General features: G+C 45.1%; 2 protein-coding genes across 2 annotated transcripts in view; both read left to right on the top strand.

Moving 5' to 3' along the window:
• NUDT19 (nudix hydrolase 19) overlaps positions 1 to 5,062 on the top strand; it is a 9,030-nt gene extending 3,968 nt beyond the window's left edge. Inside the window, exons 2-3 of the mRNA XM_017504258.2 lie at positions 2,363 to 2,570; positions 4,678 to 5,062. Coding sequence (XP_017359747.1) covers positions 2,363 to 2,570; positions 4,678 to 4,883 — 414 coding nt within the window. The 3' untranslated portion in view covers positions 4,884 to 5,062. The remainder of the gene's footprint in view (positions 1 to 2,362; positions 2,571 to 4,677) is intronic.
• Positions 5,063 to 10,996: 5,934 nt separating this feature from the next.
• TDRD12 (tudor domain containing 12) overlaps positions 10,997 to 17,647 on the top strand; it is an 89,293-nt gene continuing 82,642 nt past the window's right edge. The window contains 1 exon segment of the mRNA XM_037729826.1: positions 10,997 to 11,242. Within this exon segment, the coding sequence (XP_037585754.1) occupies positions 10,997 to 11,242 (246 nt within the window).

Below are 17,647 nucleotides of genomic sequence, written 5' to 3'. Positions count from 1 at the left end.
TTTTTTGAGACAGAGTCTCACTCTTTCACCCAGGCTGGAGTGCAGTGGTGCAGTCTCGGCACACTACAACCTCTGCCTCCCTGGTTCAAGTGATTCTCGTGCCTTAGCCTCCCGAGTGGCTGTGATTACAGGCATGCACCACCATGCCTGGCTAATTTTTGTATTTTTGGAAGAGATGGGGTTTTACCATGTTGGTCAGGCTGGTCTTGAACTCCTGACCTCATGTGATCAGCCCGCCTCTGCCTCCCAAAGTGGTGGGATTACAGACATGAGCCACTGCACCTGGCCATTAGCTGCGCTCCTGTGTGTAACCCTTATGAGGTCTACTCGAGTGCTGCTTATTCTCAACATGATCTCTGCACTGTGATTGGAAGGAATTCCAGTAATCCTTGGCCCCAGGTGAGCTCTGGGAGTTTAATCTTAAAGCTCTCAGGTAATTGTTCTTTCTTCAGAAATCGTTCCTTCCTTGTGCGTATAGTGGTAAGTAAAATAATAATAATAGGGAAAAAAAAGAGGCCTCATTCTTTCCTGGTCTCATATGGTTTCACCTTATGCATGCATAGATTAAGTGTTCAGCAGAGATTCAAAGGCGTCCTACACAGAGTTCTGGAGCTCTACTCTGTAGGTCTTTCCTCCCAGGTACAGCTTTATCCTTGGTTTCTCTTTTCATGATTTCAGTTACCCTCAGTCAACCAAGGTCTGAAAATATTAAGATATTTAGAGAGAGAGAGAGACCACATTCACTAACTTTTATTACAGGGATTGTTATCATTGTTCTAGTTTATTATAAATTATTGTTAATCTCTCACTGGGCCTAATTTTTCAGTCAAACTTTATCATAGGTGTGTTTGTGTAGGAAGGGCATAGTTGGTATAAGGCTCAACACTTCCTTAGCTTCAGGCATCCACTAGGGATCTGGAAAAGTATTCGTCTTGCCTAAAGGGAGACTTCTGTACTCTGCTTCCCAAATTCTGCTGTGTGGGCTTCCCAAACTTCAAGCTGTGTCTCAAGCCAGTGAAAATCCCGGGCTCTGATTAGACGCTTGCTCCCTGGGTTGCAGGCTGGAAATTCCCTTTAAGCAGTAACCCTGGCCGTGGTAGGACTGGCCTCCCACCACAGTCTCCCAGGTGGCTGAAATTACAGGTGTGAGCCACTGCACTCAGCAGTAAAGCATTGCATTTGAAACAGTGCTTTGCTAGTAAGAAGTAACCAGTAAGTGATAAGGTATTGTAACCTGTGGTCTGGACTAACCTAAACAGGCTGGATTAAGTGGGTTGATGCCTGCCATTTAACCCTTTGTCTTCGTTGTTATCACTGAACTCGTATGGTTGCCTTGGAAATAACGGAGAGAGACTGGGTGGTCCTTTGAGGCCCAGAGCTCTGTTTTTCAAATGCAGTTTTGGCCAACCGCAGGATGATTAGGGGACTTGCTGAACTCTTAGATTGCTGGGTGCATACCAGGGCCCTGGGAATGTGAAGGCTTCACGGGCTTCTCAGTCAATATTTAAGCAATACAAGCTTGCAAACCTTTGACCTACAGTCATCCAAAGCAGAAATCAATTCCAAATCCCAGGGGTTGTGGGTGAGAATCAGTTTCCCCTAGGTGTATAAGTGGATATTTAGTAAACCAACTAAAGAACAACCCTTTGAGGTTATTCCATATCCATTGAATCAGCTCTTTATCTAACTGTCTATGGAAGGTAGGCTCAGGAAGAAGAGGAGGTTGTAGAATGAAGCCACCACACTGGGCAAACACTGCCTGGCTGAAACCCTACCAAGTTATTACTCTGTCAACTGTAGGCTGAGTCATGCCTGCTGGCTTCCTGAAAGCTGCTGTTGCTCCTGATGCTTCACCACTGTTGTACCACATGGCATATATCACAGAGCATTTTGGTTGCCGAAGTCCCCGTAGGGCCTACGAGAGCTTTGTGGTGTCCATCATCATATCCTCAGGATCTAGCCAAATACTCATTTCCTGGAGGAATGAACGGGCACCACATTCTCAATCTACTGTGATGAGTATGCCCTTCAGAGTCTTTCTTCTTTCAGCTGTGACCAGAACCACCTTGTCCTCTCTGCATCTCTCACCTTTTAGCTGAACAGCTGTCCCAGGTCAAGCCTCAGGTGTCTGCCCTATTTTCTTTACTAGTTCTGAGGATCAGTGTCCTGATAAGTAACCTCTTAAGAGGATCAGCCCAGCTTTCTTCACCGAATCCTGTCATGTTGTCGGAGGGATCTCACAGGGCACATTAAGGAATTCATTTTACACTTTCAATTCTACTTTAGGTACTGGTCTCTTTAGCTCAAGCCTCACACTGTCTATGGCATAAATCTTAGGAAGCCCTGCCTTTGTCTTTCACAGTGGTCATCTCCATCAGAGGCGACTGAAAGTTTCTTATCAAAAGAAATTTGGTTGGCACCCCCACAGTTCTACGAAGTGAGAAGACTTGCAAACTTTGCCTCTGTCTCTGACTTGCACAGATTTTGCTTGGATCGTGCATCAGAAGGACTGGAAAGGTGGTTGCCGATCACCTTGTTAACTGCTGATGGGACACTCCAGATTTTACCAGGTAAATCAGTGAAGCCTCAGTGCTTTTGTTAGTATTCACATTCAGTGCCCTGGGCTGCATGGCAGTATTGCCCAACAGAAACAGGAATTACAGCCTGTGTTTTATAGTCTAGAGGGTATTAGCTAGAGAAGATCAAAGGCTATAAAATATCCATGTTACTTATTATAACCAGAAATTCTGCATAATGTCATACATACACATATATTTATATTAGGATATTTCCTAGACGTTGACAAAGGTCTTTCTCATGTAATTTCTCACTTTTTTGCATTTTAAGTTTGAATTATGAGAACTCATAAGTTGTCACCTAATTTGAATTAGGGAGCTTGTTGATGGTCAGTTGCTGTGGGGTGAGCACAGGATGGAGTTTTCATAGCAGTGGCAGTTTAGAGTAGGGCTTTGAGAGCTGCTGTCATGGCTGTCTGCTTAGTTCCTGCAAACAGCGATAAGATTTGTGACTCAGGGCCGGGCACAGTGGCTCACACCCAGCACTTTGGGAGGCCAAGGCAGGTGGATCACTTAAGGTCAGGAGTTTAAGACTAGCCTGGCCAACATGGTGAAACTGTCTCAACTAAACATACAAAAAATATACATTAGCCAGGCGTGGTGGCACATGCCCGTAATCCCTGCTACTCAGGAGGCTGAGGCAGGGAAATCACTTGAACCCAGGAGGTGGAGGTAGCAGTGAGACAAGATCGTGCCACTGCACTCCAGCCTGGGTAACAGAGTGTGATTCTTTCTGTCTCAAAAAAATAAAAAATAAAAGAAGTTACTCAACGTACAGGGGGGAAATTTAGCAGTTTTGATGGAATTTCTCTAAATTAACCTGAAGGTAATAGATCAGAATAGCCGACTTTGAAATACCAAAAGTATGTGGATATCAAGGCCAATCTTAATATCAATATTGAATAAACAGAGTCATAAACTAGTATAAAAGTTACAGTTCACAGTGAAAACATTCCAGTCACAGATGTTTATGAGCCTAAAGAAAACTCTTGGCTAGGAAGTTGTGAGGGGATATTAAAAACACAAGAAAGAGGCAGACGCAGTAGCTCACGCCTGTAATCCCAGGACTTTGGGAGGCCAAGGTGGGTGAATCATTTGAGGTCAGGAGTTTGAGACCAGCCTGGTCAACATGGTGAAACCTGTCTCTACTAACAATACAAAAATAAGCCAGGCATGGTGGTGGGCACCTGTAATCCCAGCTACTCGTGAACCTGAGGCATGAGAATTGCTCAAGCCCGGGAGGCGGAGGTTGCAGTGAGCCCCAATTGTGCTACTGCAGTCTAGCCTGGGCAACAGAGCGAGACTCCCATCTCAAAAAAAANAAAAAAAAAAAAAGAGGCATGGTAAAAGGAACAGTCACCATATAGCCGGAGAGCTCTTCACAGTTCTCTTCCCAGGACACAGCTTAAGAGAAGGGAAATTAGAACTCAACACCTTTGATCAGTTCTGTTCTAGTTAAAGAAAAAGGGCACCTTACCTTTCATTTTCTTTCTTTTCCTACCCTTAGGATGATGAAATGTTGGGAGTGGGGCTCAGGGAGAAACGGTGAAAGAGGAGACCGTTTAAGATGGTATCTAAGCCTGGGCAACATGGCAAAACCCCTTCTCTACAAAATGTACAAGATTTAGCCAGGCCTGGTGGTGCATGCCTGTAGTCCCAGCTACTCAGGAGACTGAGGTGGGAGGATCTCTCAAGCCCGGGAGGTGGAGGTGGCAGTGAGCCAACATTGTGCTTCTACACTACAAACGGTGACAGAGTGAGACCCTGTCTCAAAACACAAAACAAATAAACTTTTTTTTTTTTTTTTTGACTAAAAAAAAAAAAAAAAAAAAAAAAAAAAAAAAAAAAAAAAAAAAAAAAAAAAAAAAAAAAAAAAAAAAAAAAAAAAAAAAAAAAACCCCACAATAAAGAAATACTGATTTAACAGCTATCTCAGTTCCAAACATATGAAATAGATCAAAATAAATACTGATTGGTATGTCACTAATATATCAGAGTGATTTAAACAGTAATACTAGAAAGAATTAAAATTGTATCCATTTTGCCATGGTGAAAAATAATTTTGTATTTAAAAGTAAAATCAATTTTTTTCCTTTTTCAGGTGATGAGCTATACTTAGAAGATTCAGACTTTTTTGAAAATCTTATGTCTACTGAAAAAAAGACTGAAGAAATCATGAAGGAAGGCAAGCAATTTCACCGGATAGTGATATACAGTCGCCATCTTTATGATATCCACGTGACTGTTCAGTCAAAGTATAAACACATTTATCCTAAGAACTCTGTACTAAGTAAGAGCCATTTGTAGAGTGCTGGAGCTTGTTTGTAAACTGGCTTACTTGAAGTCCTCATGAATAATGAGGGTTGAATTTCACTTGCTTGAAACTTAAGGAAGTTTGTGCCTATAAAATTATTGTAGACTGGGTGTGGTGGCTCACGCCTGTAATCCCAGCACTTTGGGAGGCTGAAACAGGTGCATAATGCAGTCAGGAGTTCGAGACCAGCCTGAACAACACAATGAAACCCCATCTTTACTAAAAATACAAAAATTAGCTGGGCGTGGTGGTGCATGTCTGTAATCCCAGCTACTCTGAGGCTGACACAGGAGAATCACTTGAACCCGGGAGGCGGAGGTTGCAGTGAGCCAAGATGGAACCATTGCTCTCCAGCCTGGGCGACAGAATGAGACTTAATCTCAAAAGATAAAATTAAAAAGTTACTGTAATGCAGTATTTCTTTATTTTTATTTTTTTAATTTTGAGACAGAATCTCACTCTTGCCTAGAGCCCAGGCTGGAGTTCAGTGGCTCAAACTCGGCTCACCACAACCTGTACCTCATGGGTTCAAGCGATTCTCATGCCTCAGCCTCCTGAGTAGCTGGGACTTTTGTATTTTTAGCAGAGACAAGAGTTTCACCATGTTGGCCAGGCTGGTCTCGAACTCCTGACCTCATGATCCACCTGTTTCAGCCTCCCAAAGTGCTGGGATTACAGGCATGAGCCACTGCACCCAGCATGGTGTTTCTTATGTCATGTGTTTTAGGGTGCTTTCTTGCTTATTTTATTCTTTAAACCTTACAGTATGCCACATATATGAAGTTTATAAAGTATTAATGATCTTGTTAACCAAAACAAGAACATGATTTCACAAGGGTTCCTACTTCTGTATTATTATTTCAAAAATTTAAATAACATGTTCTGCTGCTATTATGGTTCTTGCTGTCCACTGTATTAGCACCTTCCCTCGTGTGCTTTGGAGGTTGATGAATTTGTGAGACTTTCTGCTGGAATTATTTTAAGGGTGTCTTACTAGATGGTGAAAAGCAGACTGAGACACCCATCAAGTGACCATGTCATTGTTTTCTTGCTGTGTTTTTAGCTTAATGATTAAGATACAATTCTTTTTAAAATCAAATGGCATTAGTTACTGTGTTTCCCAAATTAAAAATCTATTTTTGTTAACATTTTATTTTATTGTATTTTTTTGAGACAAAGTCTCACTCTGTCACCCAGGCTGGAGTGCAGTATGGCAATCTCAGCTGACTGCAACCTCCGCCTCCTAATATTCCTGCCTCAGCCTCCTGAGTAGCTGGGATTACAGGCACCAGCCACCACGTCCAGCTAATTTTGTTTTTTCAGATGGAGTCTTGCTATGTCGCCAGGTTGGAGTGTAGTGGCGCGATCTCGGCTCACTGCAACCTCCACCTCCCGGTTCAAGTGATTCCCCTGCCTCAGCTTCCCCAGTAGCTGGGACCACAGGCGCATGCCACCACACCTGGCTAATTTAAAAAAAATTTATTTATTTTAGCTGAGACGGGGTTTCACCATGTTGGCCAGGATGGTCTCAATCTCCTGACTTCATGATCCACCTGCCTCAGCCTCCCAAAGTGCTGGGATTACAGATGTGAGCCACCATGCCCAGCCTAATTTTTGTATTTTTAGTAGAGATGGGGTTTCACCATATTGTCCAGGCTGGTCTTGAACTCCTGACCTTAGATGATCCACCTGCCTTGGCCTCCCAGAGTGCTGGTATTACAGGCGTGAGCCACCTCGTCTGGCCCAGTTAACATTTTAAAGAAACACAAAGCCATAACAAAAGTCCATCATTGTTTGTGTTCCAGAGCATTAGTGAATGTAAAGAGGTTAGAAATGTAGTGTTTGACTAATGATACTTATTTTTACTATGTTTAATATGAGTAATTTTTCGTCATCTTTAAAGAAGAATAATGTTTATTGATTAAAGGTGAGAAATGATAGTTAAGACCTTTGGCTGTATTAGTACAACTGATCTCATTTTTCATGAAATGCCTTAATTTTCCTACTACAACATAAAGACAATGATGAATAAAGTTTATGTACATTATTTAATCCTGATTAGAGAACTACATCTAGAGCAGCAGGCCTCAGCCTGGGCACTTTTGCCCTAGGGAACATTTGGCTATGTTTGGAAACATTTTTGGTTGTTGAAACTGGGGACGGAGTAGATGAGGTGGGGCAGTGTGCTACTGCCATCTAGTGGCGGGAGGCCAGGGATGCAGTTCAACAGCCTGCAACGCACATCTCACTACCCACAACAAAAAATTACCTGACCAAGGGTGAGACACCCAATGGAAAGTAAAATCTATTTTTCCTCAATAAATGGTCCCAATATGCAAATTTTGAGAACCACATATACTATGATTCTGTCTGCTTTTTGAATCTACAAAAATGGGAAATTATGTTCCATTAAAAAAAAAAAAGGTTGGGCACAATGGCTCACGCCTGCAATCCCAGCACTTTGGGAGGCAGAGACAGGCAGGTCACCTGAGGTCAGGAGTTCAAGACCAGCCTGGCCAGCATGGTGAAATCCCATCTTTACTAATAATACAAAAAAATTAGCCAGGCATGGTGGTCTCAGCTACTTGGGAGGCTGAGGCAGAAGAATCGCTTGAACTGAGAGGTGGCGGTTGCAGTGAGCTGAGATTGCACTCCAGTCTGGGTGACAAGAGCAAAACACTGTCAAAAAAAAAAAAAAAAACTATAAAAATTATTGTCTTTTGGATTTTTTTTTTTTTTTTTTTTGCGATAGAGTCTTACTCTGCTGCCCAGGCTGGAGTGCAGTGGTGCAGTCTCAGCTCACTGCAACCTCTACCTCCTGGGTTCAAGCGATTCTTGTGCTTCAGCCTTCCAAGTACCTAGGATTACAGGCACAGGTCACCATGCCTGGCTAAGTATTGTATTTTTAGTAGAGAGTTTCACCATGTTGGCCAGGCTGGTGAACTCTTGACCTCAGGTGATCTGCCCACTTCAGCCTCTCGAAGTGCCTGGGATTGTAGACATGAGCCACCATGCCCAGCCTAGCTTTGTTTTTTGACTCTCAAAGATTACTAGAATGTTGCAGCTGGAAGGGACCTCAGTGAACACCATGATTTTGCCAGTGAGAAAACAGACATGCAGCTGGTTAGTGCCATGCCAACTCCCTCTTCACTGGACATGCCATGGGTGGCTCAGTGGGTGATATTCACTGGCTCAGTGGGTGATATTAGAAGATGTCATGATAAAGTAATATGACTGGTTTTCTTTCATAGAAAAGATAGTTTTCACACCACTTGTTTCCCTCGTGTGTTGTGTGTGTGTGTTTTTAAGACAGTCTCACACTGTTGCCCAGGCTGGAGTGTACTGACGTGATATCAGCTCACCGCAACCTCTGCCTCCTTGGTTCAAGTGATTCTTCCGCCTCAGTCTCCTGAGTAGCTGGGATTACAGGTGCGCATCACCATGCCTGGCTAATTTTTGTATTTTTAGTAGAAACAGGGTTTCACCATGTTGCCAAGCTGGTCTAGAACTGCTGACCTCAAGTGGTCTGCCCGCCTTGGCCTCCCAAAGTGCTGGGATTACAGACGTGAGCCGCCTTGCTCAGCCTGTACCTCCTGTTTAAGTCAGATCCTGTTGTTTTCCATCTCTTTTTGGCGAGGTCTTGAGATTTCAGGTGGGTTGGCCGTACCAGGTGCCTTGATTGGAGGTGAGGCCTTGTCAGCCTAATTTAAGGAACAGGTGAATTTTTCATCCAACTGGCAGCTACACACCTCTCCAACCATCCTACCTGACATATTAAGTGCATATCTGTCGGACTTTGTGCAATCTAGTTTACTTATAGAACTGCATGCTTTTGTGAGCATTCTGTTCCCCAAAATACGTAACTCCACAATTTCCATGCTCTCTCCAGACTCGTGCAGTCTTTTGTCATCTTGTTGGTTCCCTTACTAGCAAATTAACTCATTTAGACTCGGAGAGCTCTGCTAGCTGAAGGCCAGCTGGGAAGAAAGCCAGGACCAGGAACCTTTCCAGAAGGTGCAGATCAAATGCAAATGTTGCCAGGAGGCCACGAAGACCCAGGGATTCGTGGCTGACCAGGACTCTTCCTCACCACCAAGTCTTCCAACTCATAGTGTTTAAAAGATACCGGCTGGGCCAGGCATGGTGGCTCATGTCTGTAATCCCAGCACTTTGGAAGGCCGAGGCAGGCGAATCACGAGGTCAGAAGTTCGAAACCAGCCTGACCAAATGATGAAACCCTGTCTCTGCTAAAAATAAAAAAATTAGCTGGATGTGGTGGCGCATGCCTGTACTCCCAGCTACTTGGGAGGCTGAGGCAGGAGAATCACTTGAACCCAGGAGGTGGAGGTTGTGGTGAGCTGAGATCACACCATTGTACTCCAGCTTGGGCAACAAGAGCAAAACTCTGTCTCAAAAAAAAAAGGTATAGACCGGCCTAGAGAAAGCAGGAGGACAGGGGGCCCCTGCCAGGTGACAAGGACAAGCTGAGGGCCTGGTGTGCTCGTTCGTCCCTGTAATCTCAGCTACTCAGGGGGCTTCAGGCAGGAGGATGGCTTGAGCCCAGGAGTTCAAGATGAGCCTGGGCCACACAGCGAGACCCGCATCTCTACAAAAAAATTTAAAAATTATCCAGGCACAGTGGTGCATCCCTGTAGTCCCAGCTATTTGAGAGGGTGAAGCTGGGGAGGATCAACTGAGCCCAGGAGTTTGAGGCTGCAGTGAGCCATGATTGTGCCACTGCACTCCAGCCTAGGCAACAGAGCCAGACCCTATCTCTTTAAAAATAAAATGACGAACTTGTAACCGCCTAATGGGTTCACCTTGCCCACTGCCTAGACAGAGCCGATTTATCAAGATAGGGAATTGCAATCGAGAAAGTAATTCATGCAGAGCTGGCTGTGTGGGAGACTGGAGGTTTTTTTTATTACTGTTACTCAAATCTCTCTCCGTGCATTCGACAGACAGAGGTTTTTTTGTTTGTTTTAGACGAAGTCTTGCTCTTTTGCCAGGTGCCAGGCTGCAGTGCAGTGATGCAGCTCACTGCAACCTCCATGTCCTGGCTTCAAGCAATTCTCCTGCCTCAGCCTCCTGAGTAGCTGAGACTACAGGTGCCCTTCACCATGCCTGGCTAATTTTTGTATTTTAGTAGAGACGGGGTTTCACTATGTTGGCCAGGACGGTCTCCATCTCTTGACCTCGTGATCTGCCCGCCTCGGCCTCCCAAAGTGCTGGGATTACAGTCCTGAGCCACCTCACCTTCCTGGCAAAATAACTTTCTAAATGAACTGAGACCTGTCTCAAAACTTTGGGGTTCACAGGCTCTTATCAATTTTGTTTCAGAGTCAAATCGTGGACTGATTGCCTTCCCAAAGTTAGTTGGGCCTCCGCCCAGGAATAAAAAAGGACATCTTAAAGGTTAGAAGCAGGCCAGGTGCAGTGGCTTATGCCTGTAATCCCAGCACTTTGGGAGGCTGAGGCAGGTGGATCACTTGAGGTCGGGAGTTGGAGACTAGCCTGACCAACATGGAGAAACCCCGTCTCTACTAAAAACACAAAATTAGCTGGGTGTGGTGGCACATGCCTGTAGTCCCAGCTACTCGGGAGGCTGAGGCAGGAGAATTGCTTGAACCTGGGAGGCAGAGGCTCCGGCGAGTGGAGATTGCGCCATTGCACTCCAGCCTGGGCAACAAGAGCGAAACTCCGTCTCAAAAAAGGTTAGAAGCAAGATGGAGTTAGTTAGGTTTGATTTCTTTCCCCATCACAATTTCCTCAGTTAGAATTTTGCAAAGGTGGTTTTCAACAGACTCAACCGCAGGCAGCCCCTCCGTCCCTCTGGAGGACAAGGGAGTGTCCCTAGGGCCTGGGTGGCCTGCCGGCTGCAAAGGAACACATCATGTGACCCCCGGGTCGGGCCTCCCAGCGCCTCCCAGTGCCAGTCCTCCCAGCCGCCACGTGGCGCTGTGCCGAGCGTTGTTGCGCCGTTGGGCGGCCCACGTGGTCTCCGACGCCTCGTGGCCTGCTCAGCGTGCGCCGGCATCCGGTCGGTGCGGCAGTCCCGAGGCCAGGCAGGCGGGAGCTGTGAGCGAGGGGCTGTGTCAGTGCCAGGATGGAGCGTGTCGCCTCAGGCAGGCGAGGACCCCGGGGTCCGCGAGGGCACCTGGGGGCGAGGAGTGCAGGGCACCTACCTTGGGGGCCCGAGGCGCTAAACGCAGAGGGAAGGAACGCAGACGTGGCGGGGGCCTGGCGGGGGCGGACACAGCCAGCCTCGCCCGCCGTAGCATGGGACTTACAGGGCGAGGGGGCCCGTCTGCCCTCGGGCACCAGGAAGATGCTCCAGCTCCTGGTGCTGAAGGTGAGTGCCATCAAGCCAGACCCACACAGCCCCCCACAGAGCCTACACATGCCCCACTCCAGTCCCCCAACACCCACCCCAACCCCACACAGCCCCCCACTCCAGCCCCCCCACCCCCACTGCAACCCCGCACATGCCCCCCACACAGCATCCCACCCCAGCACCCCCACGCCCACTCCAGCCCCACATAGCCCCCCAACATCAACCCCACACCCCCACCCTAGCACTACACATGGCCCCACGCCCAGCTGAGCCTCACACAACCCCCACATCCCCTCACGCCCACTCTCACCCAGCTCCACCCCCGCACACACACACTCACATTCCCATCCCATCCCCCACCCCCACGCACCCACACTCCTACCCCAGCCCCACCTCCCACCCGTTTCCTTATCCTTGCCAGCCCCACAGTCACACCCTCACCCCTGTCCCCACCCCATTCCCTTTCCCGCCCCCCACTCCCACTTCCACCCCGACATTTCATCCCCTCACACTCGCCCCCACCCACCCCACTGCCACCCCATCTCCACTCCCACCTGCACCCCAGCCACAGGCCACCCCACCTCACCCCATATCACACTCCGTCCTCCCCCACCAGGGGACACCCTGGGCTGGGAGCTGGGGTAGAACCCGGATGAGCCCGGGTTCCACGGGCCCGGTGTGCCTTGGGGTGCATCTGGAGGAGCATGGGGTTGGTTGCCTCTCCAAATGCACGGTCAGCTGGGCCGCATGACACCGCCCTCCGTATTCCACGGGGCTCTCAGGATAGGCACCTGGAGTTCTGGCTTCCTTCGTGCCCCGGGTGTCTGTCGCCCTCTCTGCTCACCGCGCAGGCTCCGCGTGGGCGATGTCCTAGTTTACTGGGAAGGGGCGTCTGCCTGGACCCGTGCTTTTCCTCCTTGGAGTCCAGCGAGGGCTCATTGGTGAAGGGGAAGGCGTTGCTGGAGGAAGGAGTTGACAGGCCAGAGCAGAGGGGTGGGTTTGGGTTATTGGAGAAAGGAAATCGAAATCACTTTGAAAATCACGCTTCAAGTGGACCCAGGTGGGAGAGCTAGCAAATTGTGAGATTATTTTCTTTTTAATAGAGACAAGGTCTCCTTGTGTTTCCTAGGCTGGTCTGGAACTCCTGGCCTCAAGCTATCCTCCCACTTGAGCCTCTCAAAGTGCTGAGATTACAGGTGGGAGCCACCACCCCCAGACCAGTGGTGCTGTTTTTAAAACCAGCAGTCTCCCACTCCTGCTTGATTGTCTTGTGTAATCTATCTGAAGAAAGATTCAGAAACGTTTCAGGGGCCATGCGCGGTGGCTCATGCCTGGAATCCTAGCACTTTGGGAAGCCAAGACGGGTGGATCACGAGGTCAGGAGTTTGAGACCAGCTTGACCAGCATGGTGAAACCCTGTCTCTACCAAAAGTACAAAAATTAGCCGGGCATGATGGCAGGCACCTGTAATCCCAGCTACTCCGGAGGCTGAGGCAGGAGAATCGCTTGAACCTGGGAGGCGGAGGTTTCGGTGAGCCACAGCACTCCAGCCTGGACAACAGAGCAAGACTCTGTCTCAGAAAAAAAAAACAACAACAAAAAGCAAAACACGTTTGAGGCAGCTGACTCTTACAGAGAATTTGTCCTGAGACTTTTAGGGGTTCAGAGCCACCTGGCCAGCTCCTCTCCCCCAATCAGATGTTGTCTGTCAGTCCTAAGGACGCTAGCCCGATTTCTCCTTTAGAAGAGATGGGGCTCTTGCAGAGCTCCACACCCTGAATATGCACAACCATCCTGGCAGAACTTGATGCCAGGAGCTGGAGCTGGCAGCTCCAGCTGGAGCTGGACTTGCTGCCTCCAGCTTGGAAACTCCTCTCCTCTCAGTTGGGCCCGGGAACCCTTCTACTTACCTACCCAACTCTGATCTGCCCCCACTTCCAGCCCTCACCCAGCTCACCCTCTGAGCAAATTCTGTCCGGAATAGGAATGTCTCCCCAAGTGTGGTGCACGTACCAGCTGTCCTGCAGATTAAGTTAGCTTTTACAAGGATGAAGTATTTTCTCCCCATGTTTCCATCAACAGGTGACTGGGTGAACTGAAGGTGATTTGTTACCTATACAGTGGAATATTATTTAGCCTTAGATATCTGAGAAATCTTTGCCTAACTCACAGTCACAAATATTTTTTCCTCCATGTAGCCTTTATTTTTTTTATTTTTTGAGGTGGAGTCTTGCTCCATCACCCAGGCTGGAGTGCAGCTCTGCCTCTGGGTTTCAAGCCATTCTCCTACCTCAGCCTCTTGAGTAACTGGGATTGCAGGTGTGCACCACCACAGCCAGCTAATTTTTTATTTTTAGTAGAGACAGGGTTTCACCATGTTGGCCAGGCTGGTCTCTAACTCCTGACCTCAAGTGATCTGCTTTCCTTTGCCTCCCAAAGTGCTGGGATTACAGGTGTGAGCTGCTGCACCTGGCCTCCCCATGTATCCTTTTAGAAGTTTTATAATTTTGTATTTTACATTTAGATATATGATCCGAATTAATTTTTGTATATAATGCAAGAAATGGATGAAGTGATTAACTGTTCCAGCATCATTTATTGGAGTGACTATCCTTCCTTTTTTGTCTATCAAAAATCAATTGACTTTATATGTGTGATTATATTCCTGCTATATTGATTTGTGTACAATACCACACTGTCTTGCTTACTGTAGCTTTATAGATAAGTCTTGAAGTCAGATGATGGTGAGTTTTCCAGGTATAATCTTTTTCAGAATTGTTCTAGCTCCTTGGCTTTTCTAATACGTGTTTCATAATTGCTTGTTGATTCTACCAAATGCAACCTCAAACTCCTGGGCTCGAGCAATCCTCCCACCTTAGCTTCCCAAAGTACTGGGATTACAGGGGTGAGCCATCACTCCCAGCCTTGTTGTAATTTTAAATTTCCAATTTTCATTTCTAGAATATAGTAACTGAATTATTTTTTTACTTTTAATTTAAGTTCCAGGATACAAGTGCAGGACGTGCAGGTTTGTTACATAGGTATACATGTGCCATGGTGGTTTGCTACACTTATCAACCCATCATCTAGGTATTAAGCCCTGCATGCATTAGGTATTTATCCTGATGCTCTCCTCCCACAGGCCCCAGTGTGCATTGTTCCCCTCCCTGTGTCCATGTGTTCTCATTGTTCAGCTCCTGTTTATAAGTGAGAATATAAGGTGTTTGATATTCTGTTCCGTTGTTTGCTGTTTCCAATGTTTCCTGCGGATAATGGCTTCCAGCTTTATGTCTCTACAAAGGACATTATCTCATTCCTTTTTATGGTTGCATAGTATTCCATGGTGTGTATGTACCACATTTTCTTTATCCAGTCTATCACTGATGGGCATTTGGGTTGATTCCATGTCTTTGCTATTATGAATAGTGCTACAGTGAACATATGTGTCTTTATAACAGAACGATTGATATTCCTCTGGGTATATACCCAGTAATGGGATTGCTGGGTCAAATGGTATTTCTGGTTCTAGATCTTTGAGGATTCGCCACACGGTCTTCTATGATAGTTGAATTAATTAATAATTTGCATTATTAAAAATGTGGTTCTGATTTGCATTTCTCTATTGATAAGTGATGTTGAGCTTTTTTCATATGTTTATTGGTCATATAAATGTCTTCTTTTCAGAAGTGTCTGTTCATTTGCTTTGCCCACTTTTTGATGGGGTTGTTTTGTTCTTGTAAATTTGTTTAAATTCTTTATGGATTCTGGATATTAGACCTTTGTCAGGTGGAAAGATCGCAAAAAATTCTCCCATTCTATAGGTTTTCTGTTAACTCTGATGATAGTTTCTTTTGATGTGCAGAGCTCTTTAATTCAATCCCATTTGTCAATTTTTGCTTTTGTTGCAACTGCTTTTGATGTTTTTGTCATGAAATCTTTGCCAGTGCCTATGTGTTGAATGTTATTGCCTAGATTTTCTTATAGGTTTTTTTTTNCACCGCAGCCTCCGCCTCCTGGGTTCAGGCAATTCTCCTGCCTCAGCCTCCTGAGTAGCTGGGATTACAGGCACGCACCACCATGCCCAGCTAATTTTTTGTTTTTTTAGTAGAGATGGGGTTTCACCATGTTGACCAGGATGGTCTCAATCTCTTGACCTCATGATCCACCCGCCTCAGCCTCCCAAAGTGCTGGGATTACAGGCTTGAGCCACCGCGCCTGGCCCGGGTTTTTTTTTTTATAGTTTTAGGTTTTACTTCTACGTCTTTAATTCATCTTGAGTTAATTTTTGTATAAGGTGTAAGGAAGGGGTCCAGTTTCAATTTTCTGCATATGGCTAGCCAGTTTTCCCAACACCATTTATTAAATAGGGCATTCTTTCCCCATTGCCTGTTTTTGTCAGGTTTGTCAAAAATCAGATGGTTGTAGATGTGTGGTCTTAGAATTTCTGAGATCGCTATTCTGTTCCATTGGTCTATGTGTCTGTTTTTGTACCAGTACCATGCTGTTTTGGCTACTGTAGCCTTGTAGTATAGTTTGAAGTTGGGTAGCATGATACCTCCACCTTTATTCTTTTTGCTTAGGCTTGTCTTGGCTGTATGGGCTCTTATTTGGTTCCATATTAATTTTAAAGTAGTTTTTTTTTTTTTACTAGTTCTGTGAAGAATGTCAATGGTAGTTTAACGGGAATAGCATCGAATCTATAAATTACTTTGTGCAGTATGGCCATTTTCATGATATTGATTCTTCCTATCCATGAGCATGGAAGGTTTTTCCATTTGTTAGTGTCCTCTTTTATTTCCTTGAGCAGTGGTTTCTAGTTCTCCTTGAAGAGGTCTTTCACATCCCTACTTAGTTGTATTCCTAGGTGTTCTTTTTGTAACAACAATTGTATTATTTTAATAACCTTGTACCTTGTAGCCTTGCAAAGTCAATTATTAGTTCTAGCATGTATTATATATTTCTTATTGTGGCAAAATACATGTAACATAACATTTGCCCTCTTAACCGTTTTTAAGTGTACAGTTCATGGCATTGAGTACATTCATAATGTTGTGCAGCCATCACCACCGACCATCTCCAGAAGTTTTTCTCCTCTTGCAAAACTGAAACTCTGTACCTGTTCCCCTCTCCTCCTGGCCCCTGGCAGCCACCATTCTGCCCGCTTTCTCTATGAATTAGACTACTCTGAGTGCCTCATATAAGTGGAATCATATAGTTTATCCTTTTGTGACTGACTGACTTCACTCAGCATAATGTGCTCAGGGTTCATCTATGTTGTACCATGTGTTAGGATTTACTTTCTTTTGAAACCCAGTGCTGTGAGATGAATGTGAGGACATAACTACTTGGGAGGCTGAGGCAGGAGGATTGCTTGAGGTGAGAAGTTTGAGGCCAGTCTGGGCAATATAGCAAGACCCTGTCTCCTAAAAAACAAAACAAATAAATGTCTTTTTTTAAGAAAAGAACTTCCTTCCTTTTTCAGATTGAGTAACACGCCATTGTATACCACATTTTGCTTATCCATTTATCTGTTAAGGGACATTGGATTGCTTCCACATTTTAGCTATTGTGAACAATGCTGCTATGAACACAGGTGTGTGAGTATCTCTTCAAGATCTTCCAGTTCTCTTGGATCTATACCCAAGAGTGGAATTGCTGCATCATACGGTAATTATAGCTTTAATTTCTTGAGGAGCCACCCTACCATTTTCCATAGCAGCTATGCCTTTTTACATTCTACCAACAGTGCACAGTGATTCCAGTGTCTCCACAGCCTTGCCTTGCCAACATGTTATTTTCTGTTTTAACGCTCCTTTCTTCACATTGAATTTTCAAGGTTTTTTGTTTTTTTTTTTCCAACAGTAGTTGTCATCATGACTGTCAGGTAGTATCTCATTATGGTTATGAATTATATTTCTCTAATGATTAGTGATGTTGACCACCTTTTCATGTGCTTATTGGCCATCTGTATATCTTCTTTGGAGAACTGTCTATGCAAATCCTCCACCCATTTTAAAATTGGTTGGTTGGGGTTTTTTTGTTGTTGTTGTTGTTTTAAGAGTTCTCTGGATATTAATTCCTTATGAGGTATATGCCTTGCAAATATTTTCCCTGATTCCATAAGTTGACTTTCTACTGTGTTGATAGTGACTTTTGATGCACACAATTTTTAAATTTTAATGAAGCCCAATTTGTCTATTTTTTCTTTTGTTTTCTGTGCTTTTGGTGTCATATCCAATAAATTGTTGTCAAATCCAACATCATAAAGCGTTTCCCCTGTGTTTTCTTTTATAATTTCAAGCCTTCCATTTAGGTCATTAATCCATTTTGAGTTCATTTTTGTGTATGGTATTACGTAAGTCCAAATTCTTTTTTTTTTTTTTTTTTTTTTTTTTTTTTTTTTTTTTTTTTTTTTTTTTTTTT

Source organism: Cebus imitator, unplaced genomic scaffold (genome assembly GCF_001604975.1).
Source record: "Cebus imitator isolate Cc_AM_T3 unplaced genomic scaffold, Cebus_imitator-1.0 Scaffold318, whole genome shotgun sequence".
Classification (NCBI taxonomy): Eukaryota; Metazoa; Chordata; class Mammalia; order Primates; family Cebidae; genus Cebus; species Cebus imitator.
This window is presented reverse-complemented; position numbering and strand designations above follow the sequence as displayed.